Source organism: Boeremia exigua (genome assembly GCF_020726555.1).
Source record: "Boeremia exigua strain MPI-SDFR-AT-0100 chromosome Unknown C7974scaffold_3, whole genome shotgun sequence".
In the NCBI taxonomy this organism is placed as follows: domain Eukaryota; kingdom Fungi; phylum Ascomycota; class Dothideomycetes; order Pleosporales; family Didymellaceae; genus Boeremia; species Boeremia exigua.
The window spans coordinates 2,835,812-2,862,391 of record NW_025763520.1 but is presented as its reverse complement, the minus strand read 5'-3'; the positions used below and the strand labels follow the sequence as shown (position 1 = coordinate 2,862,391).

At 56.9% G+C, this 26,580-nt stretch overlaps 12 protein-coding genes and 1 non-coding gene across 13 annotated transcripts; 7 read left to right on the top strand and 6 right to left on the bottom strand.

The window, feature by feature from the left end:
• The first annotated feature begins 315 nt into the window (after positions 1-315).
• On the top strand, positions 316-3,218 carry C7974DRAFT_354636 (uncharacterized protein). The gene is made up of 2 exons (XM_046139555.1): positions 316-1,913; positions 1,961-3,218. The coding sequence occupies exons 1-2, from the start codon at positions 680-682 to the stop codon at positions 2,917-2,919; spliced, it is 2,193 nt and encodes a 730-aa protein (XP_046000804.1). The 5' UTR covers positions 316-679; the 3' UTR covers positions 2,920-3,218.
• An 826-nt stretch (positions 3,219-4,044) lies between these two features.
• Positions 4,045-5,258, bottom strand: C7974DRAFT_389193 (uncharacterized protein). The gene has a single exon (XM_046141337.1). The coding sequence runs from the start codon at positions 5,105-5,107 to the stop codon at positions 4,169-4,171; it is 939 nt and encodes a 312-aa protein (XP_046000803.1). The 5' UTR covers positions 5,108-5,258; the 3' UTR covers positions 4,045-4,168.
• Positions 5,259-5,459: 201 nt separating this feature from the next.
• On the bottom strand, positions 5,460-7,891 carry C7974DRAFT_389192 (uncharacterized protein). Its single transcript, XM_046141336.1, has 5 exons — positions 7,559-7,891; positions 6,837-7,447; positions 6,346-6,781; positions 5,912-6,298; positions 5,460-5,854 (listed from the first exon to the last, which is right to left on the bottom strand). The coding sequence occupies exons 1-5, from the start codon at positions 7,596-7,598 to the stop codon at positions 5,565-5,567; spliced, it is 1,764 nt and encodes a 587-aa protein (XP_046000802.1). The 5' UTR covers positions 7,599-7,891; the 3' UTR covers positions 5,460-5,564.
• A 484-nt stretch (positions 7,892-8,375) lies between these two features.
• Positions 8,376-8,462, top strand: C7974DRAFT_t40. Its single transcript has one exon. It is a non-coding gene; the product is annotated as a tRNA-Asp (tRNA).
• Positions 8,463-8,602: 140 nt separating this feature from the next.
• Positions 8,603-9,602, bottom strand: C7974DRAFT_389188 (uncharacterized protein). The gene is made up of 2 exons (XM_046141335.1): positions 9,136-9,602; positions 8,603-9,083 (listed from the first exon to the last, which is right to left on the bottom strand). Exons 1-2 carry the CDS (start codon positions 9,485-9,487, stop codon positions 8,878-8,880), a joined length of 558 nt encoding a protein of 185 aa, XP_046000801.1. The 5' UTR covers positions 9,488-9,602; the 3' UTR covers positions 8,603-8,877.
• A 196-nt stretch (positions 9,603-9,798) lies between these two features.
• On the top strand, positions 9,799-11,360 carry C7974DRAFT_449966 (cell division control protein-like protein 10; the record flags this gene model as incomplete). Its single annotated transcript, XM_046145724.1, has 4 exons — positions 9,799-9,915; positions 9,978-10,535; positions 10,587-10,683; positions 10,733-11,360. 4 exons carry the CDS (start codon positions 9,799-9,801, stop codon positions 10,966-10,968), a joined length of 1,008 nt encoding a protein of 335 aa, XP_046000800.1. The 3' UTR covers positions 10,969-11,360.
• C7974DRAFT_138738 (uncharacterized protein) lies at positions 11,286-12,544 on the bottom strand. Its single transcript, XM_046135533.1, has one exon. The coding sequence runs from the start codon at positions 12,215-12,217 to the stop codon at positions 11,603-11,605; it is 615 nt and encodes a 204-aa protein (XP_046000799.1). The 5' UTR covers positions 12,218-12,544; the 3' UTR covers positions 11,286-11,602.
• On the top strand, positions 12,511-15,332 carry C7974DRAFT_138709 (methionyl-tRNA synthetase). Its single transcript, XM_046135532.1, has 4 exons — positions 12,511-12,793; positions 12,863-13,648; positions 13,697-14,454; positions 14,507-15,332. Exons 2-4 carry the CDS (start codon positions 12,872-12,874, stop codon positions 14,880-14,882), a joined length of 1,911 nt encoding a protein of 636 aa, XP_046000798.1. The 5' UTR covers positions 12,511-12,793; positions 12,863-12,871; the 3' UTR covers positions 14,883-15,332.
• A 449-nt stretch (positions 15,333-15,781) lies between these two features.
• Positions 15,782-17,688, top strand: C7974DRAFT_410727 (major facilitator superfamily domain-containing protein; the record flags this gene model as incomplete). The annotated part of the gene is made up of 3 exons (XM_046143490.1): positions 15,782-16,035; positions 16,095-16,708; positions 16,757-17,688. The coding sequence occupies 3 exons, from the start codon at positions 15,782-15,784 to the stop codon at positions 17,686-17,688; spliced, it is 1,800 nt and encodes a 599-aa protein (XP_046000797.1).
• A 1,641-nt stretch (positions 17,689-19,329) lies between these two features.
• On the bottom strand, positions 19,330-20,800 carry C7974DRAFT_138688 (uncharacterized protein). Its single transcript, XM_046135531.1, has 3 exons — positions 20,317-20,800; positions 20,090-20,265; positions 19,330-20,039 (listed from the first exon to the last, which is right to left on the bottom strand). Exons 1-3 carry the CDS (start codon positions 20,550-20,552, stop codon positions 19,501-19,503), a joined length of 951 nt encoding a protein of 316 aa, XP_046000796.1. The 5' UTR covers positions 20,553-20,800; the 3' UTR covers positions 19,330-19,500.
• Positions 20,801-20,892: 92 nt separating this feature from the next.
• Positions 20,893-21,533, bottom strand: C7974DRAFT_410725 (cytochrome b-c1 complex subunit 7; the record flags this gene model as incomplete). Its single annotated transcript, XM_046143489.1, has 4 exons — positions 20,893-21,003; positions 21,057-21,110; positions 21,160-21,268; positions 21,418-21,533. 4 exons carry the CDS (start codon positions 21,531-21,533, stop codon positions 20,893-20,895), a joined length of 390 nt encoding a protein of 129 aa, XP_046000795.1.
• Positions 21,534-22,147: 614 nt separating this feature from the next.
• On the top strand, positions 22,148-23,522 carry C7974DRAFT_389175 (mitochondrial carrier domain-containing protein). The gene is made up of 2 exons (XM_046141334.1): positions 22,148-22,467; positions 22,520-23,522. The coding sequence occupies exons 1-2, from the start codon at positions 22,386-22,388 to the stop codon at positions 23,284-23,286; spliced, it is 849 nt and encodes a 282-aa protein (XP_046000794.1). The 5' UTR covers positions 22,148-22,385; the 3' UTR covers positions 23,287-23,522.
• C7974DRAFT_138678 (uncharacterized protein) lies at positions 23,269-25,515 on the top strand. The gene is made up of 2 exons (XM_046135530.1): positions 23,269-23,359; positions 23,586-25,515. The coding sequence occupies exon 2, from the start codon at positions 23,655-23,657 to the stop codon at positions 25,482-25,484; it is 1,830 nt and encodes a 609-aa protein (XP_046000793.1). The 5' UTR covers positions 23,269-23,359; positions 23,586-23,654; the 3' UTR covers positions 25,485-25,515.
• The last annotated feature ends 1,065 nt before the right edge of the window (positions 25,516-26,580 follow it).

Here is a 26,580-nt window from a genome sequence, read left to right as displayed (position 1 = left end):
GCTGAGGCTGAGCAGCGCGTCGTCGCGGCACCTTCCAAGACACTCAAGACGCAACCGCCCAGACAAGCAATCCGCTACAGCAGAACGATCGCCCTCGGTAGCTCTGACGAATACGCACGCGACAAAGGTGGACGCCCTCGAAGCTCTACTCAACGCCGGCGCGTCTGCTCATTGCTGTCTTGGGCGCGCATTGCTGCCGGTAGCCGTGATCAACGTCACGGCGAACCCCCACAGCGGCGGCGCGTGTCACGCCCCGTGCCGCAGGCTCGTATCTACGAGGGTTTCACGTTTTCGAGAACCTGAAACCAGGAACGCAGTCGAGGGCCTGCTGCAGCGCGCAGAGGTAGGCGCCGGGGAGCTCATCGCGGGGCGCATCAGAATAGCATCAACCTAGCCCCAAACGGGCATCATCGTCTCTTGCTGCACAGCCCACCTCACTGCGTTGTGTTCACCGCGAGGGGACTCACACAGCCTCCTTCACTCTCCAGCCTCAGCCCGGAAAAGCCAGGCACGCGTCGCTCGCGGCCTCTCGACCACTCAGTGAGCGCGAATCCGAGCTTGAAGTGCCCGCGCCCCCGCTCGTTGCTAGACAAGGCTACCTCACGTTGTCCCTGGGCCTAAGCGCGCCCGTCTACCTCACTCCTTGCACGCCAGAATAGCAACACGCGCAACCACAGCCATGGACAGCATGCAGCAGCGCGGGCGCTCGCCGTCTGCAGGCCACCGCGCCCATATAAGGCAAACGCCGTCGCCGTCACCGCATGCGCCTTTCCACAACAACGCGTCCGGCCTCGGCTTCGATCAATCCCAGCTACTGAACGACCCCGCCAGCTTCGCCGTCAGCCACGCCCAGCTCACGCCCTCGCAGTATTTGTCCTCGGTGCAGTCGCAGCCCTTCCCGCCGCAGCAGGTGCTGTCCGACCAGGCCTTCCTGCACTCCAACCCCGCCCTGTCGCAGCACAACACGCCGCACTTTGGGCCGCAGGGAAACGCCCTCACCCCCGACCCGCTGGACATCACCAATCCCGGCCCGGCTGACTTCAGCAACTTCTTCGCCGGCAACGACCTGAACCAGGCGCACGCGATCAACCCCGCGCAGTTTGGCAACTCGCTGGACCCCCACCTGCTTGAGAGTCAGCCGCAGCAGCAGAACCTCTCCATCAACCCCACCGACCTGATGGCCCAGATGGCCACCTCGCAGCCGCATGCGCCCACGCCGCCGCACCTGCTGCCAAACGCCATGCACAACCAGCGCAGCCCCAGCCCCCATGCGTCGCCGCACCAGAACCAGGGTGCCTTCTCGCCGCCCACCCACTCACGGCACCCCTCCCTCAGCCACTCGACTCTCGACCCTAGTGCAGCGTATGGACAAGGCACCGAGTGGGCGAACATGGCCAACTTCAGGGGACATAGGCGGACTCCCAGCGAGTCTGCCTACTCAGAGATCTCTTCGGCGCACGCGTCGCCGTTCTTGGTCACTCACGACAGCTTCGAGGAGACGCAGCCGTCGCCAAACCTCAACGCGCAGGCCGATCCCCAGCTGTTCCAAAATCCTATTTCACAGTTCGATCAATTCAACTTGAATGACGGCGCACACATCAGCCCCGGTCACAGCCCTGCGATTTCGCCGCGTCTAATTCCACAGCAGCAGTCGTTGCCCGCGTTCATGCCTGGCAGTTTTGGTCTCGAGTCAAACATGAACCACCACTTTAATCAACAGCAAGGAATGGGCTATCAGAACCAGGGCACTGAGGCATTCCCTTCACTCAACGACTTCGGCCAGGCTGATACAATGTCCCCTCCTGAGATCAACATTGACTTTGCCCCGCCATCGCGACAAGCAAGCTTTGAGCCACCTAAACCGGGGAGTACTGCTGATGCTCTGACCGATACTCTAAGCCCACCAGACCGATGTAAGTAGGCTATCTGACTCTCACAAACATCTACTAATGCCCAGCAGCGAGGAGTCGTAACAGGACGCGCGCCAAGTCTGACCCTTTCAGCAGCGCGAGCTCGCGCGCCTCCACACCCGGCTTGGAGGTCCACCGATCTTTGTCTCCCAGCGCTGCCAAGTCGCGCTCACCCTCGCCTTCTGGCAAATCCTCCCGCCGCTCGTCGACGTCGAGTGTACCTAACCGAGATTATATTCTGGATCTTGCAGATCCCTCGCGACCCAGCAATCCTGGGGATGGTTCCAACCCCAAGCGCACGCAAAAGCACCCAGCCACTTTCCAGTGTACACTATGCCCAAAGCGTTTTACCCGAGCCTACAACCTGCGTTCGCATCTGCGCACTCACACCGACGAGCGCCCGTTTGTGTGCAGCGTTTGTGGCAAGGCATTCGCTCGCCAGCACGACAGGAAACGACACGAAGGCCTGCACTCGGGAGAGAAGAAATTTGTCTGCCGCGGTAATCTCAAGGAGAACGGTCATTGGGGTTGCGGCAGGCGGTTCGCTCGTGCAGACGCTCTTGGTCGTCATTTCAGGTCTGAAGCTGGCCGCGTCTGCATACGACCCTTACTCGAGGAAGAAGCGCAAGAACGAGGTGGCTGGGACGGTCAGCAACAACCCATGGCTAACGGCAACGGCATGTTCAACCCCGCGCCGCAGAATTTTGGCGGCATGATGCAGACACAGCCTGGCTACGAAAACTTCCCGCAATTGACACAGGCGCCTCAGCCCTTCCTGCCCGCTGCGCTGCTCGCCCAGTACCCAGCTCTTGCGACCATGGACTGGAACTCTATGCCCCTGAACGGGCCTGACGAGGCTGATGAGATCAGCGGCCGCAGCAGTTTCGATGCTAGCAGCGGAGGAGAGTACTACGAAGACGAGAGCGACAACTACCAGCAAGGCCAGCAATCAGTCTTCGCAGGCAATAACAGTGGCTGGGTGAGTGACAGCTACGATGGGCGAAATTAGGAGTCTCTGCCCTAGCACTGCGACGTTCACATCTTTGGCCTTTCTTTTTTCAACGGCCTCGCGCTTGGGTTTATGATTGTGGCTTATTACTCTTCTGATACCTTCTTCTTTTTCAAGATACCACTGTCACTGCAGACATGCATGTCATGTTTCGTGCGTTGTTTACTCAGGGTCCAATATACCCCAGCCTTGGAAAGTTCTTGTTCGGATTGGTGTTTTGAAGACTCGCGATTGCGGTCACTTTCTAGGTGTTTTGGTCCATAGATGATACCATAGCAAAGATGATCAAAGTTCCAAACAAGCATGTTTCCAGTGTCTGCGTCTTGGTGCACAGTGTCTTTGACTCGCGCTCTGTTTCCTTTGACGTCCACGGCACAATGTGTTTGCTCCAGAATGACCACTCCTTCCTTTGTCTTCGCGCCCTTTCACCCTCGCCGTCGATAAATGAGTCTGCATCTACCCAATCCGCCCCGACACTAACAAGCACGCATTTGCAACCCATAAGAAAGCAGCCTTTAAGCACACATACAACCCACGAAAAAAGTAGTATTGCAACACACCCAACCAACATGGTAACCACAGCACCACCCCAACCAGCCCCACCCTTCCTCTCCCCCCCATCTCCCACTCCCCCAGACAAACCCTCAGACAAACCCCCCCACCCCTCCCCCTTCCCAACGAAACCCGTCCTCCTCACCGCCCTCACAACACACGCCCTCACCAACCCCGCCCCCTACCTGCACCCTTATACCCACCTCGCAGCCCTCAGCTCCCGCGTCTTCCTCGCCGTGGCCCCGCTGCTGCGGCTCGCGCGCACCGTAGCACTGTACCTGTGTGTCTGGGCCGCGTGCGCGGTGCACGTCGCATACCGCGTTGTCTGCGGCGCGGGCGCGTGGGGCTGGGCGGTGCTGTGGCGCGTGGGGATGCTTGCTGGGGTGCTGTTTGCGGTTTCGTTGGTTTGCGTCGCGTGTTCCGGGTGGGTGGCGTGGGGGATGGGGCTCGAGGAGTGGGTGGGGGGGTTGTGGTGCTGGGTTTGGGGCGCTGGGGAGGGGGAGGAGGAGGGGGAGTTGCCGAGGGGGTTTTTAAGGGGGCGTGTGGAAGTTCCGGAAGCGCTGCTGTCTGCGCGGGAGAGGTGTGGCGGGTGTGGGTGTGGGGATGCGGCCCGGGGGAGGTATTGGAGGAGGTTTGATTAGGGGGTGGTATCGTAGTAATGGACTCACGTATTTGCGCTTAGATTTTTGGTTCTGTTCTAGCATTTCCCGAAGACGTCGCAGCGGCACTGGGCTTCGGTGGGGCACCATGCGCTCTCTTGCCCGAAGATGACGTGCCAGATCTTCTCGAAGACTTCTCCTGCGCTGTCGTCGTCGATCTTCGTGCTCGCCAGCCATGACCAGTACCGCGTGTACTCCTCCACGCTGCGCTGGCGAATCTTGTCCCTAGACACCACAAATGAATTCCCGCTCGCCCCCCCAATCTTCTCTGGAACCCCTGTCGCGTTGAAGATCTGCATCCACGCCTTCCCCATGTTCGTCTCCATCGTTCTGAACTGATCCGGCGGGTCGCGGCTGGGCAAAACAGGATCCTCGCACTCGACCTTGCTCGGACACCGTAGCGGCGCATACCCAGCTTTCTTCACATGCGCCACGTCCAGACTCTCAATGCTCTGCACAGGCTCCTTGTTCGGGATGCGCCAGGCCTCCTTGTCGGCCTCCTGGTCCTGCAGGCCGGGCGGCACGAACACGATGACCTCGGAGAGGTAGTCATAGTTAGTGATAAGCCAGCGCAGGTACGCGTCGGCGATGCGGCCTTTGTCGACGCGTTGGGCGCCAGCGTGCAGGTGTGCGAACGAGGCGTCGATGGTGATGACTTGGTTGCGCCACTCCGGGCGCAGTTTGAGGAGCCAGTTGAGGTCTTCTCCTTTGAGTTGAGCTTTGACGATGAGCTTGGGGGGCGGCGGGGTTGCCGCCGGTTCATCTGGTACGGGGGGACGGATGTCGGGCGTCGATGGCTTGACGTAGGGATAGCTGCCTGGGATGTGGTTTCGTATCCTTGTTATTGTTGATTTTGGGGTGAAGAAGAAGGCGACACATGTCAAGAGGACAAGTGAACATGTTACGAAGAGGCGCCCGCGTAGTGTGCTTAGCGGTGGTGGTGAGAGGCTCAGTGTACGGCGATGTGTGACCCCCATTTTCCAGCTCTTTACATGTAGATCAAGAATTACGCAAGTTTCCTCCCAAAATCCCTTTGATGTTCGATTGCAAAATCGGAGGATGTTTCCGGTTGGTTTTGTAGTAAACGCTGAGCTGTAAATGGTAAATACCAGTACCTATGAAATGGGGCCGGACTTTGTCCGCAGTCTGTGCGCTTCCCCTGACCGACTGCGAAGGCGCGCTATTACGGTGCTTCTGTGGAGCTTCGAGTCGGGACACGAGTGGCTTAGAATTATGTCCGGCTTTCTAGCTTGCATCAGGCACTTGAAGCCGTGAGACGCGCAAGTAAGACTCAAGGACGTCGCAACATTGGAAGGAATCGAAGCATTGTTTGAAACGATCATGGATGGCCTGAATGCCCAGTACGAAGCTGGGCAATTGGACCGGGTGCTGAAACCCCTGAGAGATTGTATTAAATCGCCGTATCTCGAGTATCTACTTCTCACGGAAGCCCAAACCACTGCTACTTCTCGGCGGTGGGCTGACGGTGCTGCCCCTTCTACTGGCGTCCTTTCCATCCTTCCCCTCAGTGGTAGCCTCGCGCTCCAGGAAGTCCTGCCACAGCTCTGCCAGCGACTCCTTGTTACTTGAGCTACTGGCCATAAGCATGGGATCCGACATGGAGCTGAGCGACGGCGTGCTGGGCGTCCGGCGGAAAGGCGACACCGGTACGCCCAGTCTGGAGTGTGTGCCTGGCCGCGCGAGACCGGCTTGCTCTTTTTGTTCTGTAAGATGTCAGTATGGACGCTATATAGCTTGACGTTGTGTGACTCGAGACATACCTTCTGTCCAGCCCAGCAACATCGAGATGAGCTGCAAGGCCTCAAACTTCTTCGGGTCGGAACGATCGATTGCCAAAAAGTGCAGGAAGTAATTTGTAATGATCTGGCGGTCGACGTTGTCTTCTGGTCGTCCCTTTTTCAGAATGCGCAGCGCTTTTGTGAGATGCTCGTTCAACGTTACCGCCTCGTGTCGCAGTTTGCCAATCAGCAGATTCTTCTCCTTGACTTCTTTCTCAAACGGCAAGGCTCTTTCCAGCTCCTTCTGCGTCGCTTCGACCGAAGCTGTGGCGGCTTTCGATGCTTCTTGTGCAACCTGGACCTGTTTTCGGAGCTCGTTGATCTGTGCTTCGTACGTCTCCACGGACTTTTTAAGTTCAGTTCTTCGCACTGCAAGTTGTAAGCATATATTGGAGTGCTGTTGCGAGACAACGCACGAGTCTGCACTTCTTGTAGTGCCTTTTGAAGCCCTTCGACAGCCTGGTTGTTTTGGTCTCTGTCTCTTGCAGCTCGTTCGTACTCGTCTCTGAGGCCGTCAAGCTGGTCTTTCAGCTCGGCTTCCTTCTCAGACAAGCTTTCGCGTAACGACCGCTCGTTCATGGCCAGCACTTCCCAATCCTGCATAGCCTGTTTTGCATTGTCAAATTCCTCCCGTGCGTATGCTTCACGGGATATGAGCTCATCGCGCTCTTTCACCCAGTTTTGCTGCGAAAGATTTGATCTGGTCCGTAGATTGCTGATCTCGGTCGCCTGTGATTCGTTTTCTTGTCGCAATTTCGCCAGCTCTTCGCTAAGGCTACTGTTCGTTTCCTGCAGTTCGCCGTTCTGGTCCTGTAGGTCTGCGATCTGAGTCTCGTACTCCTCCATCTTGGCCTGCCAACTGTCAGTATCTCCGTTCCCAATTAAGCTCTCGCAGAATAATACACACCGCATCAGCCTTCATGCGATTGCCCAGGCTTGTCTTGATTGTGTTCACTCGCCCCAGAAGGTTGTTGTACTGCGTCTCGAAGTGCTCCTTGCCCTCGTTTGCTTCCTCGAGTTCCTCTCTCAAGGCCTGGACTTCCTCCTCATGCCTCGACTCAGCACCTTCGGCAGCCTGACCATCATGTCTGCTTTGTATGCTCTCCAGACTCTTTCTTAACTCAGTGACCTCCTGCCGCAGCGCATCTCGTTCCTTCGCTATCGCGTCGAGTCGAGCCGTGGTTTCGGAGTCTGACGGCGGAGATGGGGACATGTGTGGCGAGCGCGAGCGCGAGAAGCCCAGAGCGACTGCGGAGGCTATGCTGTGTTGGTGTGTACCGTTGGACTGAGCTATCGTGGGGGAGAGTGGTTGCTCGTCGTCGTCGACATCGTCTGCGTCTCGGTCGGCTGCCAGCGCAGACGCAGAAGCAGATGTCTGCTCATCTTCGTCTACATCATCGTCGTCTCCCTCGGTTCTGTCGTGGCTGCCATTCGTTTGCGCGATCTCGTCGGCCTTATTCGCTCCTTGGCTGCCACCCTTCTTCTTGTTCTTCTTCTTTTTAGACTTTGACGGGGACCCTGCGCGCGTATCGTCAGCTTTCTCCGTTGCAGACCGTGCAGTTGTTCCGTGCGATGTTCCGGCAACACCGCGCGTCTAGATGCAAGACCAGAAACTGCGAGCTCACCTACCACTTTGGTTTACAGGGTCTGCAATCGCTGGCGCAGACATGGTGTAGATTGCAAAGCGGCTGAACGAATGAATACGCAAGGAAAGCTACAGGGCAATCAAAGCATGGACAGTGGGCAAGGGAGCAGCGATCGAATGTTGACTTGGCGCGTCGTGTCCCTACGGAACCCTTTGGTCTCGGGGACGGCGCAAGCACGTCACTAGCCACGGCACGAGCCACTTGTTCCGTGTCTAATCCGAGGCGGCGACTGAGGTTCTCGACATTGGCTTGAGCGACCTCAAAGCAGTTATGATACAGACTAGAAGAAGGAAAGCGTTTCGGTGTTGACATCTTTAGTCTGTTGACTAGGTAGACCGAGTGATTGGAGCACCATAATGAACGCATTGCTTGCGGCCTTTGCGGGGTACAACATGTCTCTGTGCATAATCTCTATTTAAACCGGGCCCTTCCCTTTCTCTTTCTCCACAGGTGCCACTGTGCAGCTAGTATGAGATACTACAAACCCATGCTGTACTCGGCCATTGCTATCATCTACGCATCTCTCGGCTTCCGTATCTTTAGGTTGGCTTACATCTCAAACCAACGTGGTCAGCACACGGGTCTACGAAACGCACAGTCACGATTCTCGTAGGCGATGGTCGTTCGACGAGAGCGGGTTGCATTGACGAGACTATTAGCTGAGACACCGTGCTCGAGCAGCCCATGAGGGCGACCCACTGTCAGCCGTCTGCCCGAGACGCTTGCAAAAGCTGGGATATATATTTTACAACTCGCCTTCTATCCATCGATCACATCTCTTCCCAACTTCAAGTTGGATATCTTCGATAGTATAGTGGTCAGTATTTCTGCTTGTCATTCTTCGGAACAGCTCGCAGGAGGCCGGGGTTCGATTCCCCGTCGGAGAGATTCGATCTTTTTGTCTTTTTGCTGGCGCTCCAGCGTTTCCGAAGCAGCAGCTGGATCGTCTGTAGGTGGTCTCGCTTTTTGGCCTGTGCAGAGATCGCAGTGTAGAGTCAAGTCTTGCACGTCACCGAATGCTGGTAGCTGATATCAAAAGTGTGCTTTCGCTATTTACAGCACGTCAAGCTATCATATGTCATGTCGAGAAACACCATGTGGTGTCGTTGATTGCAAAACGTCCAAAGCGCCAGTGGTATGCTCGCCAGCTATGGTACAATATCGTCCACGCCTCATCCTGGTATGGCGCTTGTGTTGTACATCTATTCTCCGAGCCCGTTTCAGAGCTCGATCCTTTCCTCTGCAAGCAGCGGAGCCAGACAGCGATCTGCATATGCTGGTCCGAGCATTCCTCGCAGTCTCTTATTTGGTCCTCCTCGCCTCCGCCTTGTTGAAGCCCCAGCCGGTGTGCTTGAGGATCTGCGCCTCCTTCTCCTCGCGAGGGTCCGCCTCCATCGTCCGGCCGTTCTTCTTGTACTCGCGCGCCTCGCGGTGCAGTTGCTTGCTCTGCTTTGCGGTGGGTCTCCTAATGGACCAGTTGAGCTGGCGGAAGATGTTCGTCTTGATGGCTGCGACAGACGTCAGACACTTTCACATGCTACGGTCCGCTGCGCAACCTACCGTCGACACAGTACGGGCACAGAATGTGTGCACGCTTTGGCCGCCCGCATGCAGAGCACTTGTTCAGTGATGTGATGTCCTTGATCTCCTTGCCCGCCAGGAAACGTGTGCGCTTCTTCATGTATGACGTCTTCTTCTTGGGCACTGCCTTGAGAATGCCGTCCCAGATCTCACCCAGCGAAGGGAGCGCCGGCAGCGACAGCGACGGAATGGCGAGTGCGGCGAACGGCGTGGACTGCGCGAGGCGCTGCAGGAACGGCAGGTGCAGGACGGGGCGGACGGGGCCATTGATGCCGCTGAGGCCGGGCATCAGCGTCTGCCACAGCGGGGGCAGCGGTCGGGCGAGCGCCATGATGGGGAGTGCGGCGGGGCGGGCGTGCGGGCGCGTGAGACCCTCCAGCGGTGTTGGTGATGGAGAACAAAATGCACCCCAGCCCGAGCGCCGGTCCGCACTTACCACCCCCGTCGTAGCGCGCTTTCGCCTGCCCCTTTCCCTGCGCCTGCGACTCCGCGAGAAAGTCGCCAGCGCAACGTCCCTGACTGTCGACTCCCCATACTTCGTCCCGTTGAGCCACCACCCTCCCACGCCCACGCCGCCCACCGCAGCACTCTCGCAGCACTCTCGCACCACCAGACCCGCCAACGAGGCCCACAGCACCCGCAATGGCTGCCGCCCCTCCGCAGTCCATCTTCCCGGACAGCTATGTCGGTTTCGACAGCATCACCAAGCAAATCGAGAAGAAGTCGGTGAAGCGGGGGTTCCAGTTCAACGTCATCTGCGTTGGTGAGCTTCGTGCAGCTCCGTGTGCCCTTGCAGCCAGCTAACGCGTGCGTCAGGCCAGACTGGTCTCGGAAAGTCGACTCTCATCAACACCATCTTCGCGTCGCACCTGATCGACAGCAAGGGCCGCCTCTACCCCGACGAGGAGACGCGCTCCACCACCACCATCCACCCCGTCTCACACACCATCGAGGAGAACGGCGTGCGTCTGCGCCTCAACATCGTCGACACACCTGGCTACGGTGACCTGATCAACAACGAGCGCTGCTGGGACCCCATTGTCAAGTACATCAAGGACCAGCACAGCGCCTACCTACGCAAGGAGCTCACCGCCCAGCGCGAGCGCTATCTGCAGGACACACGCATCCACTGCTGCTTGTTCTTCATCCAGCCCTCTGGCCACGCTCTGAAGCCCATTGACATCGTTGTGCTGAAGAAGCTCAGCGAGTTTGTCAATGTCGTGCCTGTCATTGCCAAGGCAGACAGCCTGACACTTGAGGAGCGTGCTGCCTTCAAGGAGAGGATAAAGGCCGAGTTCCAGTTCCACAACCTGCGCATGTACCCCTACGAGAACGAGGAGGACGACCAGGACGAGGTCGCCCACAAGACCCAGATCAAGGTGCGCAATACCAGATCAGAAGATACCCGAGGCACTGCTGACATGACCTAGGACCTTGTTCCCTTCGCCGTTGTTGGTTCTGAGAAGACTGTTGTTGTCAACGGCCAGAATGTTCGCGGCCGCACGACCAAGTGGGGTGTCATCAACGGTACGACCAGGCCTCGATTCATGAAACACTTGACACTAACTCTTAACAGTCGAGGACGAGAACCACTGCGAGTTTGTCTACCTCCGTAACTTCCTGACACGCACCCACCTCCAGGACCTCATCGAGACAACCGCCCAGATCCACTACGAGTCCTTCCGCGCCAAGCAATTGCTTGCCCTCAAGGAGAGCTCTGCTGTTGGCGGCCACTCGTCTCGTCCCATTTCCCCGTCGGCCGACCGCGAGCTCAGCAGGAACAGCCAGCGCATGACAATGAACGGCTACTAGGAGTTGCCGAACCACAGCCGCGTCGACAGCCTTCCTGGGATGAAGGTTGGCCAGCCCCCGCCACGCATGGAACGGCCCGCGCCAATCATCGATGTCTAGACGGAGGTGGGAGACGCAGCAGATATGTGCATGTCCAGGAGTTTTCGACATGTTTTGATACCAGTGCGCTTAGCACCAAACCCGGGGGAGCAATGAGGGGCATTATGTTCACCAGACTTCACTTTTACCAGTTTTCTCAATATCTTTTTTAGTTTCGATGAGCTTCTTGGCCTTGATCTTCTACGTCATAGCACGGTGTAGTGGTGGGCTTGGGCCTGGGTTTAACTGGTTATACCCTGGCTCCTTCGGGAAAGCGTAGTGATGAAAGTAATACCAAGATGGCGCTTCTGATTCTATTGTGAAATTTGGTGTTCGCCGATGTTGGTGATGCTCCTGCCTGTGGGAGAGGTTGCTCCTTCTCTTCTACACGAGTGTCGAACCATGTCGAACCATGTCGTCCCTCACATCGTACGACCGGTATCGTGTTGAGCCTCGACGTGCAGTCACAACCGCGTGTCGTGCTTTAGGCACAGCGCACCTCGCTCCAGTGGCTCAAAGGGTTGTGCTCGGACTCTCGTCCACGCGACGCGTCCTCTCAACGAATCAGCCTCGAGCCTCCAAAATCCTCCATACTATCATCTCCTTTCTTGCCTCCCTTCTTCCCGCCCCCATCGCTCTCCAGCCTCACATTGCGCGCCTTCGCCGCTCCGCCGCCCCGCTCCGGCGACTTGGCGTCCTTGCCAGGCGCGTTCTCCCCCACAATGCGCTCGATGACTTTCGCCTTCGCGCCTGCGCGCTTGAACCGGTCATCGAAGTCCTCGACACCGGCTTCGGTGTTCGCGGTGCTGAAGGTGAGCGGGTCGGTGAGGTGGTAGAGAAGCGAGGTGTTGGAGAGGAGTCTGGAGGAGGGGTTGGCTAGTGGTGGGAGGGGGGTGTGTGCGCTGCCTGCTGTTGTCGTTGATGTAGTTGGTTCTGTGGTCGTTGCTGGGTTTTTGACTCGGCGTGCTAGCCGTGAGCCCCAGACTGCGCCGCGCCCGTGCAGTTCTCCCAGCGCGGAGAACTTCTCGAAGCCCTTTTCCAGCCCGAAGATTCGGCCTTCGATCCGGCCGGCGCGGGCGCCGTCTGCGACGCCTTGGTCGTGGGCGGTGGTGTAGAGGGTGTCCTCGAGGGTGAGGAGGTCGTCGAAGGGGTCGGCGCTTGCTGGTGACATTTTGATTGTGGTGATGGTTTTAAACAGCTTATGGCCCAGTGTTACTTCAAGCTCGAGTGAGGTCTTGTACTGTCTTCCTGCTCTTTCAAGGGTACCGGCAGTCCTGGAATACCGCACTGCGCACCTTCGTCTGGAACCGCTCGATTCGGTCTTTCGTGATGCAAGGACCGGCTTTTTTCTTAGTGACAGAAGCTTTTGGTGTTTTTGAATTTGGGTCTGCCAGTTCAAGATTTTCTTGGTCAAATACCGAGTCAAAATAGCTGACGAATCAAAAACCCTGCAAGTAGCCTGATAATTACAGTCACGTTCAAATCGGCTTCATACTCTACATGTATATAGAACCATAAAAACATGTCAAGGGTCGGCAAATAACTGTCTTGCCGAAGCGTAGACTGACGCGATGTGGCGTTGTGGCTAGTGCGACCCGCGAATCGGCGGGGTTGGAGGGGCAGCGTCGGTACCATACGAATGTTTGGAGAGTCTTGAGTCACTTCACAACCACATACAACAAAAACAGCTACAGTACTGGTCTGTGGCATATATCACATCTCAAGGAGCTCAAAAGTATATCATAGGGTTAGTCTTGCAGCTCCAGCGCTACTCTGAATCACGAATCCACAAGAATACAGCTGATATCGACCCCAGGAATATTCGATGAGCGGCACCAAGAAGATCATCCTCCCCGTGGAGGGCGAGCGCAACGTGCTCATCACGAGCGCTCTGCCCTACGTCAACAACGTTCCCCATCTGGGCAACATCATTGGCAGTGTCCTTTCTGCTGACGTTTTCGCTCGTTTCTCTCGTGCGCGAGGCTACAACACCCTCTACGTATGTGGAACCGACGAGTACGGTACGGCGACCGAGACAAAGGCAATCGAAGAGAAGTGCACACCACAGGAGCTTTGTGACAAGTACTATGCGTTGCACTCGGAGGTCTACGAGTGGTTTAACATCAGCTTCGATCACTTCGGCCGCACGCCCACACAGCAACAGACCGATATTGCGCAAGATATATTCACAAAACTGCACAAGAACGGCTTCCTCGAAGAGCAAACCACAACGCAGCCGTACTGCGAAACCCACAAGAGCTTTTTGGCGGACCGATTCGTCGAGGGTACCTGCCCGCTGTGTAATTACGAAGATGCGCGAGGTGACCAGTGCGACAAGTGCGGTCATCTGCTCGACCCTCTTGAGCTGAAGAACCCCCGCTGCAAGCTCGACGGAGCAACGCCAGTCCCGCGCGAAACGAAGCACGTCTACCTCTGCTTGGATAAGCTACAACCGCTGGAGGAGGAGTGGTTCAAGAAGTCGAGCACGGAGGGCAACTGGAGCTCTAACGGCGTGCAAATCACGGCATCTTGGCTCAAGGAGGGTCTGCGCGCGCGAGGCATCACGCGTGATCTGAAGTGGGGAACTGCAGTCCCACTCGAGGTAAGGCATTTGAGCCGAGCGGCAAGCAATGGACTAATGAGTTTCTAGGGCTATGAGGATAAGGTCATGTACGTATGGTTCGACGCCTGCATTGGCTACGTCTCGATCACAGCAACATACACCGATGAGTGGGAGAAGTGGTGGAAGAACCCCGAGAACGTCAAGCTGTACCAGTTCATGGGCAAGGACAACGTGCCGTTCCACACCGTCGTCTTCCCATGCTCGCAGATCGGCACCAAGGACAAGTGGACCATGCTCAACACCATTTCAACAACCGAGTACCTGAACTACGAGAAGGGCAAGTTCTCCAAGTCGAGAAATATTGGCGTATTCGGCAACAACGCGAAGGACACTGGCATCGCGTCTGACGTCTGGCGCTACTACCTCCTCTCGCATCGACCGGAAACCGGAGATTCAGAATTCGAGTGGGACAGCTTCATTGCGGGAAACAACAACGAACTGCTGAAGAACCTGGGTAACTTCGTGAACCGTGTCATCAAGTTTGTCAACTCAAAGATCTACGATTCGGTTGTTCCAGATTACACTAAGTTCGAGGACGACTACTTCGTCTCACACAAGAAGAAGGTCAACGACTTGCTGAAGAAGTACATCGAGGAGCTTGAGGATGTCAAGATCCGCGCGGCACTGAGCACAGCATTGCACTTGTCCAGCTTGGGCAACCAACTGCTGCAGGACAACAGGCTTGACAACAACCTTGCCACAACCGAGCCCGAGCGATGTGCTGCAGTCGTCGGCCTGGCTTTGAGCCACATCCACCTTCTGGCTAGCTTGATCGAGCCTTACATGTGAGTTTCGCAGCTATATCCCGCAATCACAATCGGCTAACATGGCTCACAGGCCCGATACAACAAAGAACATCCTCAACCAGCTCAACGCCGAGTTCCTCATCATCCCCGACAACTGGGAGGCCAAGTCGCTCCCCGTTAACCACAAGATCGGCAAGGCTGCCTACCTGTTCTCTCAGATTAAGCCCGAGAAGGAGCAGGAGTGGCGCGAGCAATTCGGAGGTGAGGAGGCGCGCAAGGCCAAGGAAGAGAAGGCGAAGAAGGCCGCCGCAAAGAAGGCCGACAAGGAGAGGAAGAAGGCGAAGAAGGCTGCTGGCAAGGCCGAGGGTGTCGAAGCTGGTGAGAAGGGCAAGGATGGCCCAGCAGACAAGAAGGCCGAAGAAGCTATCTCCAGTGGTGTCGAGCAGGTCACTCTCCAAACGTCCTAGTGGGACGTCTGGTTAAGGTACTACATGGAAGCTGGAGTGGCGTTGGACAATCCGGAGTCAGTGGGTGTTGAGACTCTGCGTGGCTAAGGGTCAGTGTTTGCAAAAGTAGCAGCGACGAACACCTCGCGCGCAAAGATTCGATAGCAATTCAACATAAGTTTTCACAGCCCGCGGCGCCTTTGACTTGAGGTTCTCGGCCTCGCGGGACGAAGACAGTCCGCATCCTTTACGCCAAGGGAGCTTGACTCGAGGTCTTGGAGCCCCCACTCTTTGCTCCCAAGACGATAAACCCGAAAATTTTATCTGATCGTCTTATGGCGAGTCGCCCGCCTGATTAGATCCAGAAACTGTCTTCAGGCACCTCGGTCGGTGTTGCCGATTGGGTGGCGAAGGGAGCTGATACTATCTGACTCGAAAACGGCTTGCCGTTTTAACGTCACTTGAAGACACACAAGCCGGGTGCTCGATGATACCAGCGCGGTATATGCTATACAAGCTCACGGCCGGCTAAGAACGTCGCATCCGCTGTAAATACAAGTCGACCACCATCACAACGGCGTTCCTATCGGCATCAAGGAGCATCTTGATATCCTAGCATCGAAGCCAAGCCTCGAAGGCATGGTACGGGGTCATGCACACGTGGGTTTGTATCCACTCAGACTACATATCTCTACCCTGCCCTGTCAACGCCAAGTGAGCCTTACCTGGTTCCACGGAACTGTTACTCCATGTCACCTTCTATACACGGCCAGACAGCTTGGCGAGAGAATTCCTCGGGGCAGAACGCCTTGTTTGGCATATAAGATGTGACCGCTACCCAGTGCACCGGTACTCCCTAGTCCCTTACCTTTAAGTTGACCACTGAGTCTTTTTGTGGCCGAGAAAGTTGTCGTTTCAATATGGCTACTTCGAACGTCGCGAGTTTGGAGCTGGCTGCTAGCCTGGCGTTGCCGTCGAAGAGCTTCGATGGTCCCAACGCTTCCGGCGATGTCAAGACTGCGAATGTTACCGAGGCGGGTGAGCAGGATGATTCGTTTGCGGAGAAACCGAAGGATGTGGAGAATGTCGACGAGACGCAGCCCGCTGGTCTCAGGCAGATGCAGGCCATCACCATGACCTGGTCAAAGAAGTGGCTCATCACTGCGTACTGCTTGTAAGTCTCAGTATCTCCAATCCAAGTTGTTCGAGCTCTGAAGCTAATGCCGATCCCAGAATCTGGCTCATCTCCTTCACCAACTCCCTCCAGCAGCAAAGCAACTTCTCCTGGACCCCCTACGTGACCAGCGAGTTCCTGTTTCACGGGCTCACGGGCATCACGGGCATCGTCGCCAACCTCATCGGCGGCGTGTCCAAGCTGCCGCTCGCCAAATTCATCGACCTCGTCGGCCGCCCCCACGGCTTCTTCATCTGCCTCGTCTGCGTCGTCCTGGCCCTCGTCATGATGGGCGTGTGCCAGAACGTGCAGACCTACGCCGCCGCCCAGGTGTTCTACTGGACGGGCATGAATGGTATGGATTACGTGCTCGATATCTTCATTGCGGATACGTCGGATTTGCGGAACCGCGCTATTTGGCTGGCGTTCGCGACGTCGCCGTATATTGTTAATACGTTTGCGGGTCCGAGGCTCGGACAGCGGTTTTTGGATGATTCGACGTGGCGGTGGGGATACGGTGCTTTCACGATTATCACGCCGTTCATGTGCATTCCGTTCTGGCTTATCTTCTATATCATGAGCCGGCGTGCGAAGCAACAGGGTGTTGTTGCGAAGGAGAAGAGCGGGAGGACGTTCGTGGAGTCTGTCAAGTACTACTTCATCGAATTTGACGGTAAGCCCCCCATCAACCACACGCGCTCGAGTCACTGACAGCAGCCAGTCATCGGCCTACTCCTCATCTGCGGCGGCTTCTCCATCTTCCTGCTGCCCTTCAGTCTCGCCGCCTACCAAGCCGACGGCTGGCGCTCGCCCACCATAATCTGCATGATCGTCTTCGGGCTCGTCCTGCTCGCCCTCTTCGCAGCCTGGGAGCGCTTCTGGGCGCCCAAAACCTTCTTCCCATTCCACCTCCTGACCGACCGCTCCGTGATCGCCGCCTGCCTGCTGGGCGCAAACTCGTGGATCGCCTTCTACTCGTACAAAATGTACTACGCCTCCTACCTACAGGTCGTGTTCGGCCTGTCCGTCGCGAAAGCCGGGTACATCACGAACATCTTCAACATCGTGTCGTGCGCGTGGGGCGTGCTGTTCGCGTTCGCGATCCGCCACACGGACCGCTACAAGTGGGCGGCCGTGGCCGCGCTGCCCGTGCAGATCCTCATGACGGGCTTGATGGTGCACTTCCGGCAGCCGGGGACCCGCATTGCGCTGCTGGTGCTCGTCGAGGTGCTGGGCGCCATGTGTGGCGCGATGATGGTCGCGGTCGAGCAGCTGGCTGTCATGGCGGCGGTGCCGCACGAGAACGTGGCCGTCGGGCTCGCGCTGCTGGCCATGGTGACTAGTATCGGCGGGAGTGTGGGACAAACTGTTAGTGCGGCGATTTGGACGCAGACCGTGCCGCGCAAGATCGCGGAGTACTTGCCCGAGGAGCTGAAGGGGCAAGCGCCGGCGTTGTATGCCAGTCTGGTGACGCAGTTGGCGGCGCCGTGGGAGAGTGCAGAGAGGCAAGCGGTGGTTAGGGCGTATGGGGATGCGCAGCGGTTGATGATCATCGTGGGGACGTGTGCGCTGGTGCCGTGTATTGTGTGGGTGGCGATGCTGAATGATTATAAGCTGAGTGAGCGCGGGACGAGGAAGGGGCTGATTATGTAGAGGTGGATGGACAGTGGGGTTTTGTCTGCAAATCCGAATGCTATCCAGTGTTACTTATTGACGGTCTGTTCATAAACCATTAGTGCCAGTGTTGTTTACAAAGACGTCTCTCAGTCCAGCAGCGCCTGTCTCATCGAGCTTCTTTCCCTCGTGACTCAGCCGCATAGAAACCCAGTACAGCACGCCCAGCCCATACCCATTTCCTTTCCTCACTTCTTCACTGCTCCAATCTCGCATCTCAGAATATCAAGGGAGGATATTTCACATCTGCTAACAGCACACGCAAACACAATCACCAAAATTCATGTACAACCGCAACCACAAACACGCACTTTTCCGCGCTGTTGAAGTACGCCATCATCCAGCGACCCTTTTCGTTCAAGAAATTTAGGTTGCTGGCGGCGCGATCATCTACATTCGTAGCTTCGAGACTGCGGAGTGTAGATACGAGGTGGCATAGTGCCGGGTCACAGTGTCACAGAAGCAGCAAGATCCGAAGGAGGCGAGATGCGCAAGATGGAGGATCGCATTTGATGATAAGTAATGGCGGGAGCTAGACTATCTGACACATCTTAAGCTTCTGAATTTGCGACACTGACGGGTTACGTGGTGGACATATGCCACACGCAGACCCTATCGCTCTAATTCAGCCCAGCTGTAATCGATGTCGGTATCGTAAGTGAAGTGATCTTCCTTGCACTCTTCCAGTTCAGCGTCAGTGACGTGCTCGCGGTAACAGTTGTCATCATCATCATACATAACGTGGTCTGGTGAACAGTCGGGACCATCGCGAACGACAGCGAAGCGTCGTAAAACGCGTTTGATGAATTGAATAGGAAGCTCTCCAAGCGCCTGGATATCTTCATCGCAGTCTTGATGAGGACACCACGCGACGCAGAACTTGTTGACAAAATATTGCAAAATCGGCCTGTCGCTAGGTATGTTCGCGAATGCCCATGCAACTATCGGCTGTATGGTATGAGGATCCATCCAAATGACGAATTCGCGACTGATACAGAGGTCGTTGGTTGCCTGGCGGAATCTTTTGGCAAGTATTCTGTCCCCGAGCGCATACGCTTTGATGAGAGTGAGGACTGCCATAGGTTTCCCAACAGTATCATCTTCTTCTCGGCCCACGACGTGACTCCATGCTATGAAATCGTCCCTGCAGTCGGGTAGCTGTTGAGTGTAGAGCCAGTGCACAAACAGATTGACTAAGGCACTGTCAGAAATTTTGTTGCGATCTAGCTTACCATATGGAGCGACCACTTATACTCTGGCATGTCGATGTCGACGAGCGTCACAACACCGTTCTCAGCCTCTATCCAAGGCTTCCGGAGAGCTCCGCGGAAGTACTCGGAATGGTGAGTGATCAAGGCCTTGTGGATGTGATAATGCTTCTTTTCAGGGCCAATCTCGACAATGACCATGCCTCCGGCATTTGCGGGACTGTACTGTTTGTCAGTGGGAATATGTGGATAGTGCTAACGAGCAACATACCCGATTGCTGGTGGAGGCATCGCTTTCTCGGTCTCCTCGGAAATTGACCTTCTGGCGTTGCGCTTTCTGTGACACGGGCGTTGGTGTTGACGCCAGCGGACGGCGTTACGGGGGTATAACTTGACGACGACGCTAGCGCGCGTCAAAAGTGAAATGCAGATGAGAACCAAGGCAAAGTGAAGCGGGTGCAAGCGAGAGCTGGGCAAGAAGAAGTTTCCCGTGACTGGCCGTAATTGACACGAAAGCAAACTACCTTTGATCCTACGAACGAGCGTCCGAAGTCCATCGGAACACCAGTCGGCCGTTGAGACCCTACGTAGGAAAATACCCACAGACTCGCTTCTCGTCCCAGATCATGTGGGCCTTATCACACCCATTCTTCTCGTCTTCGTTCGCATGCTCATCGTAACAGCATAATAACAAAGGAGTCCTGGACTTGCTGCGAAATTGCACGAACGTCCTCAACACGCGAACAGTGAAATCGGGCGGAAGCAGCTGTAGATAATAGTTACTCTGTTCATCCTTTTCCCTCCAGCTAAGACAGAAGTAGTCGATGAGCAACTGCAAGATGGGTCGATTCGCTGGAATACGTGCGAATGCACAATGCACCATGTTGAGATAGTCCGTGTTACATGGGCTCAAATCTCTCAGAGAAGAGTCCTCCCAGATGGCGCTGATGATCGAGCGGCGAAATGATAATGAAAGGAGTCTGTCTCCGAGAACGTACGCTCTGATCAGATGCAGAAAGCGCGTGCCCTTTAGGGTGTCCTTGCTTTCGGTGATTTGTTGCCAAGCAACAGCATCATCTGCTGGTAGGGTCTGACCATGCAGCCAATGTACGAATATGTTAACTAGAGAGCCAGGTTAGTTGAGCAGCCAATTATACGAAAAGGCATCATACATTCGACAACCTCTACATCTTCTAGCTGTAGCTTGCGCTCCTCTGCTTCCTTCCAGGGTCCATTCAATGCTTTGCGAAAGTATTCAGAATGGTGGGTGAGCAGCTCCTGGTAAATACAATACGGTCTACGGTCTGTACCAACTTCCACGGTCACAATGCCGCTTCTAGTGAGAGACCTACAGTGTGCGATTAGAGTTGTTGTTAATTCGCATATGCACTGAACTTACCCCCAGGTGGGCAGCGGTGCTTCAGCCATGGTTGTCGGTCTAGCAGTTGAGCTGTGGTTGATGTTGCGAGCTTGGGTACCTGAAGGGGAAGACAGCTGCGACGAACTAGATAAGTTTACCGGCGATGGAAAAAACTGTCCTGGCCTGGAGGCTTCGGGAAACGGCGGTGGCGGTGCTCCTCGACCTCGACCTCGACCTCGACCTCGACCGCGACAGGAATCTGGGCCTTGACGCATTGCTCCACCGCGGCCACGTGCAGAAATGCTGGATGGGCAACGGGCTGTCAGTGAAAGCCGAGAAAGGTTGGTGAGTAATATTGCGTTGGGCAAAGGGAAGTAGGCGTGGTATTTGGAACCGAGCACGGCGAGAATGAGAGTGAGAGTGAGAGTGAGACCCTGATGTGGCAAGCGCGGACCAGCAAGCTAGACAGGGAAAGAGCGCCTAGGACAGCAATTGCGAACAGCCAAATTGCGGTATCAAATTCGAACGGTGTTGTCTTATACACTCTAATGCACAACGGAGGTACTCGGTCATCGGCCCCAATCATTCTCTCTTCAGCAGCACCATATGTACAATCTAGTGGCCGGCGTTGGCCTGCCTCTTGGTGATGACCATGGACTCAAGATCCTCGCGCTCGGCCATCTCGGACTCGATCTCCTCGATGTACTTGGTGAGGTAGGGGAAATCCTGCATGGCGTTAGCTCGGGCGTTGCGCGCTGCCTGCAAATCCTGCTACGCACCTGCTCGTTGGTGGTCCACTCCTCCTTGGGCAAGAGCTGATGGCTCATGGACAACTACGATATCTTAGCATCCGGTTTGTGGTTGGTGCTCGGCTGCATGTACCTGGAATGCGCGGCGCAGACGGAAGACACGGTCGTAGGCGTCCTGGGGGCTGAGGCGCTTGAGAGCGGTGTGCACGACGTCGTTCTCCTCGGGAAGCAGGTCATCGGCCCTGTGAGGCAATCCGTCAGCTCAGGTCCCTGTGCATCTCCAAAGCCGCTGGTTTCCCCTCCACAACGCCCAATTCATCCCATTCATCCCACACAGCCCTCCAGCAGGCGCGGCCAGCGCGTCGGTGGCGGGCCCAGGGGTGCAGCGTACCTCAGGCCGAGCTGCCTGTAGCCGGCAGCGTTGATGTACCAGTTGGAGAGCGGCTTCATCCAGCGCTGCAGCCACGGGCGCTTCATAATGGCGGGGGCGAAAGACGGGGCGGACATGATTGCGGTGTTCGGCGGGCGTGGGCGGGCGGTCGAGAGTCGGCGTGGTCGCAATGGAGTCGTGAAGTTTCGCGGCGGTTGTGCCTGTCATCCATTTTGGAGGCTCGGAATTGGCTGCGACGGGGGCGCTCGGACCCACGTGCTTGGCGCAGCAGTCGGCAGCTCCCCACCGTGGCCGGGTTTCTGCGCGCGAGCTGCTCACCACTGACGTCCCAGCCCTCCGCCCTCAGCACCCCGCGAGCCCTCACCGCCCACCCGCGCCGCCCGTCCGTCCGCCGCCTGCACCTCCTCGCGCCCTCTGCAGCCCGCCCGTCAATGGAGCTGCCCATCCGCTAGCTTCTGTGTTACTCGAGTGCTGCGGGGCTTCCGCACACTGAGGCACTCCAGAGGGGACGACGGCCAGTACGGACCCCTCCCCCGCCCCGCCCAGCATGGCGTTCCTAACCCGCGGTGACCGCAGCTCCTCCAATGTCTGAACACAACCCCGAGCCGCCGTCCCCGACTGTCGTCCCCGACCGGTATGCGCCGACGCTGCCCGCGCCCGCCGACCGCACCATGGCCGATGCCGCCCAGCGCAGCAATTGGAGCGCGCCGTTTGCTGCCCTCGCCGTCCGCGTGTCGAAGCTGCCCGACGGGCCCGTCAACGCCCTGTGCGGCGCCTCGGCCGGCGTTGCGTCCGGCATCGTGACGTGCCCGCTCGATGTCATCAAGACCCGTCTGCAGGCCCAGGGCTCGTTCCGCCCGCGCCCCTACTCGGGCCCCGCCCGCGTCGTCTATAAGGGCCTCTCGGGCACCGCGCGCACCATCTGGCTCGAGGACGGCGTCCGCGGCCTGTATCGCGGCCTCGGCCCCATGCTGCTGGGCTACATTCCCACCTGGGCCGTCTACATGAGCACCTACGAGTCGACCAAGGACCTGCTGAACGAGCGCATGGGTACGCGGGCTCCTGCCGGCTTTACTGGCCTTGCTAACACGTGACGCTGCAGAGAACAAATGGCTCGCACGAACAATCGCCTCAATCACCGCCGGCGCCTCCTCGACCTTTGTCACGAACCCCATCTGGGTCGTCAAGACCAGGCTCATGTCGCAGGTCAGCGCCCGCGCCTCGCCTGAGCACCGTCCGCCGTGGCACTACAAGAACACCTTTGATGCATTCCGTAAGATGTATGCCACAGAAGGCATTCGGTCCTTCTACTCTGGACTCTCGCCCGCGCTACTCGGACTCACCCATGTTGCCATACAGTTCCCGCTGTACGAGTACCTGAAGATGCGATTCACTGGCCTGGAGATGGGCAAGGCAGGCGGACAGTCTGAGGAAGTCCACTGGTTTGGCATCATGGCCGCAACCGTGCTCAGCAAAGTCTGCGCGACAACAGCCACATATCCCCACGAGGTCCTGCGCACTCGCCTGCAGACCCAGCAGCGGTCGTTGCCATCTGCTTCCCACGACCACGTATCGTTCCAAGGAGGGCGACACGGTATAGGACACCAAACACGCCCTCCAGGCACGGCCTCCTCTGACGGCATGATCAACATGCCCAGATATCGAGGAGTGATCAAAACGTGTAGCGTCATTCTACAGGAAGAGGGCTGGAGGGCCTTCTACAACGGCATGGGCACTAACATGGTGCGCGCCGTTCCTGCTGCTGTCACGACCATGATGACTTTCGAGTCACTGAAGTTGGTCCACCAGAAGCTCAAGATGGAGGGCAAGCGGATACAAGAAGAAGACAGCGAGTACCGTGGAGCATGACCATAGTCGTGGATGTGGTTCAAGAGCAAGACATCATCAGAGGCGTTTCGCAAAGTAGTGGCACGATATCCCAGTGAGCATTCCAGTTTCTGTTCTCACATGTGTACATACATCTCAGCATTATCTCGTATGCGACATGCAGTTGCATCGGCTCCTAGGCGTTGGCAGGATACCAACGGTATATGGGTTGGGTTATTATTACGTCGCCTAAGTATCGTCAATGCAATCTTTCAGAATTTCTGTTCGCATGCTCTAGTTCTTGTTGTATCAAACGCGCCTGCGCCTCTGACCAATGCTAGATCAGGCCCAACACTCGTACCGATATCGCACCATTCACGGCGAGAATACCAACGAATGCAATTCAAGTGATGTATGGATCACCCAAGTCTGCAAGACGGCGCGCATTCTTCTTCAAGTCTCTTGCTGCAGATTTCGCGCTGTCAGCCGCCAATATGTTCGAGCAGGGCGCGAGAGTGCTCCTGGCGCCATGCCCTTTGCCTCTCCCCGATTTCCCAGTCCTAGCACATTGCCGCAATGCACCTTCGAGCCCTACGCACAGCGATCGTACAGCAAAATCGTCACGAAGGGAAGGTGAGACTATGAGTGACTTGCCAGATGCGAGACTCGGACTTTACGTGCCATTCGGAAGCAAGTCTGAATGCCTCGAGACTTCAGGCCTTGCCTCGATGTCCAGTACTTTGTACGAGTTCGGTTGTAGGCGAGCAGCTGTGTCGTTAGATTTGGATCGACGCCTTCCACCAACAGGGGAAGCGATGAGTGGCCAAGTCGAACAATCACACTCGATAGCACAGCTCAGAGGCGGCGAGGGCCAACCTCAGACAGGCATGTTTCGATGGTTCAAGAAAGCCCGGAGCAGTGATAGGACTCAATCATCGTTCCCCACAGTCACTTACAAGGGCAAAAGGATCGGATCACCACACTTGATACCAGCTCTGAACGTGCTGCCGCCAGCGTCGAGATACGTGCCACCTCAGAAGGTCTCGCCTTTCAGTCGCTCCACGAGGGCATCACTCAACAATTATCAAGACAATGTGAAAAAGTCACTCGATACGTCGCATCATAATCACGGTGCCTCTTTTCTGTCGCCACCAGCTCTTCTCGCCACGCCATCCCGACCAGCCACGTCCAATCCCTTCGCAGGAATATACGGTAACCCAGACATGCGTAGAGCGGGCCCAGTATCTCTGCCAGTCGACAATACAACAGCAAGCAGCCTCGTCGGCAGACCCAGTGCACTCGACGGTTCGCAAACCGGATACGCTCAACCACCCGCCATACCAGACCGGTCACCGCTGCGCAAGTCCGGCGAAGCGCCCCAGCATACCCGACAGGCAGTGTATGGCAGTGCGCAGTCGAGCTCGCCCAAAGCGTGGGCAGATAGGAAGTGGGACGCGCTTCCTGCTTTGCCGACGGCGACGGGGGGCGAAACGCCTGAGCCGATACAGATGTACGATACGGCGTGGATGCAGGGCGCGAAGGATGAGCCGTTTGATACTGAGGAGGTGCTTGGCTCGCTGAGACCGGAGCGGCTTGGTCTTCATCCTTTGCAGGGGCGGTGTGTGGATGGTCGTGGAGATACTGGTCGTGATACTGCGACACTGCCAGCGCAAGCAGCTGCTTCTGACACTGGGAAGCTGGCCCAGGACCCTGCAATACTGCCGGCGCAAGCAACTGCTTCCGACGCTACGAAATTGGTTCGTGGTAGTGAACAGGTCAAAGCGACAGATAATCTCAGTACTCTCACTCGCGATTGGGACCTCCAATCCTGCGACACCGACGACCTCGGTGTCGACAAACTGGTGGAAAAACAGGAAAGACGTGCTCGACGTGCTCAACGCACTCTCAGTCTTCGATCCCCGCCACCGCAACTTAGGCAGGCGAATGTCCGTGATAACAACGAGCCACTCAATGGTCTGCCCGAAGAGGACGCCCCGACTGCGGAAAGCCTTTTCTACGCTGACTTTGTGGGTATCGTGAAAGACTACCGTGAGCAGCTGCACCGCATAATCCAAAGAGCTTATGAAGCGGGTGACATCAGCGAGGATCAGTGGGTGCGCGAGAAGTGGAGGCATAAGACTTCGATGGAAAGGCGATTGCGGGCTGCCGAGGAGATGAGTGGATATAGGGTACGTCCGCCTCAGACACAGGACTCATGGACTCGCGAGAACTATGACTAACGACAGAGTAGATACTCACCTCCGAGCCCGACATCAAGACCGCCATCCAGCACCCCACTGGCTACGCCATATACAGCTCCTTACTCAAGATCCGTGACCCCGAAACCTGGCAGCGCATCTTCGAACCCGCATCCCCGCAATCCCCCAACACCGTCCCCCCACCACCCACAAACCCCCTCACCAGCGCTCTTTCATGGCTACTCCGCAAAACCGCCCGAGCCCTACGCTTCATGCTCGCCGTCCCCTCCTCCCCAGCGCTGAAAACCTCCTCGCGCAGCCACCCCCCCAACCCGCGCCCCCACCCCTCCTCCACCAGCACCCCGCACCCAAACCCCCTCTCGCGGGCCCACCACATCAACCCGCCCTCCATCTCCCTGCGCCGGAAACCCGTTCCCGCCACCGAACACCACAGACCCAGCACCGGCCAGCGCCCAAGCACGTCCGAACCGCGACCGAGCACGCACACCGCGCGGCCCTCCAAGGTGTCGAACACCACGACGCAGATCAATGGTAACACGCTGTTCACGGGGACTAGGCTGGCGTCGCCGCTGAATGGGAGGGTGGTGAGGGCGAGGCGGAGTCGGGGGTATGAGGGCGGTGGGTTTGTGACGGTTGTTGGGCCCGGGGTGGGGGGTTCGGAGGTGGGGAGTGAGAAGACGGTGGAGGGGTATGGGGGCGGGGGGTTGGGAGGGTCGCGGAGGGCGGAGAGTGTGGTTACGGGGTGGCCGGAGGCGGAGTGTTGATGGGGGTGAGGCCGTTTGATGCATGGACTAGCTTGGGTGGGTGATTCGTTGTTTGCGGATTCGAAGAGATGGCTAGGTGCGTACTTCTGTCCGGTACTTCTGTCTAGTATCTTGGGCAATATCAAGGACACGAGCAAATATTCCGAGGTGCCAATGCAATGATGATTATGACGCATTGATTGACGGAGCTGTGCCAGTCCGTCTTAGATAAGCAGGCAGTGAGCGTGCACGATAGGCTCACAGTGTAAGATTCAGCCTCTTCCAGTGGCAGAACACCTACATGTCGACATCCCCTACTCTGCTACCTTACAGCTACGTGTTTTGCTTTCACAAGTAGAATCATTAGCTTTTGC

Excerpts from the sequence above, each read along its gene's own strand:
- C7974DRAFT_354636 (XM_046139555.1), top strand. The coding sequence starts at position 680 with ATGGACAGCATGCAGCAGCGCGGGCGCTCGCCGTCTGCAGGCCACCGC. Across the intron at positions 1,914-1,960 it reads TCTAAGCCCACCAGACCGAT|CGAGGAGTCGTAACAGGACG; the intron begins GTAAGTAGGCTA and ends AATGCCCAGCAG.
- C7974DRAFT_389193 (XM_046141337.1), bottom strand. The coding sequence starts at position 5,107 with ATGGGGGTCACACATCGCCGTACACTGAGCCTCTCACCACCACCGCTA.
- C7974DRAFT_389192 (XM_046141336.1), bottom strand. The coding sequence starts at position 7,598 with ATGTCTGCGCCAGCGATTGCAGACCCTGTAAACCAAAGTG. Across the intron at positions 7,448-7,558 it reads AGACCCTGTAAACCAAAGTG|GGTCCCCGTCAAAGTCTAAA; the intron begins GTAGGTGAGCTC and ends ATACGCGCGCAG. Across the intron at positions 6,299-6,345 it reads ACTACAAGAAGTGCAGACTC|TGCGAAGAACTGAACTTAAA; the intron begins GTGCGTTGTCTC and ends TACAACTTGCAG.
- C7974DRAFT_389188 (XM_046141335.1), bottom strand. The coding sequence starts at position 9,487 with ATGGCGCTCGCCCGACCGCTGCCCCCGCTGTGGCAGACGCTGATGCCC. Across the intron at positions 9,084-9,135 it reads GTGCCCGTACTGTGTCGACG|CCATCAAGACGAACATCTTC; the intron begins GTAGGTTGCGCA and ends CGTCTGTCGCAG.
- C7974DRAFT_138738 (XM_046135533.1), bottom strand. The coding sequence starts at position 12,217 with ATGTCACCAGCAAGCGCCGACCCCTTCGACGACCTCCTCACCCTCGAG.
- C7974DRAFT_138709 (XM_046135532.1), top strand. The coding sequence starts at position 12,872 with ATGAGCGGCACCAAGAAGATCATCCTCCCCGTGGAGGGCGAGCGCAAC. Across the intron at positions 13,649-13,696 it reads GAACTGCAGTCCCACTCGAG|GGCTATGAGGATAAGGTCAT; the intron begins GTAAGGCATTTG and ends ATGAGTTTCTAG. Across the intron at positions 14,455-14,506 it reads AGCTTGATCGAGCCTTACAT|GCCCGATACAACAAAGAACA; the intron begins GTGAGTTTCGCA and ends CATGGCTCACAG.
- C7974DRAFT_138688 (XM_046135531.1), bottom strand. The coding sequence starts at position 20,552 with ATGCGTCAAGGCCCAGATTCCTGTCGCGGTCGAGGTCGAGGTCGAGGT. Across the intron at positions 20,266-20,316 it reads GCACCGCTGCCCACCTGGGG|GTCTCTCACTAGAAGCGGCA; the intron begins GTAAGTTCAGTG and ends CGCACACTGTAG. Across the intron at positions 20,040-20,089 it reads AGATGTAGAGGTTGTCGAAT|TTAACATATTCGTACATTGG; the intron begins GTATGATGCCTT and ends CTGGCTCTCTAG.
- C7974DRAFT_389175 (XM_046141334.1), top strand. The coding sequence starts at position 22,386 with ATGCTGCTGGGCTACATTCCCACCTGGGCCGTCTACATGAGCACCTAC. Across the intron at positions 22,468-22,519 it reads CCTGCTGAACGAGCGCATGG|AGAACAAATGGCTCGCACGA; the intron begins GTACGCGGGCTC and ends GTGACGCTGCAG.
- C7974DRAFT_138678 (XM_046135530.1), top strand. The coding sequence starts at position 23,655 with ATGTATGGATCACCCAAGTCTGCAAGACGGCGCGCATTCTTCTTCAAG.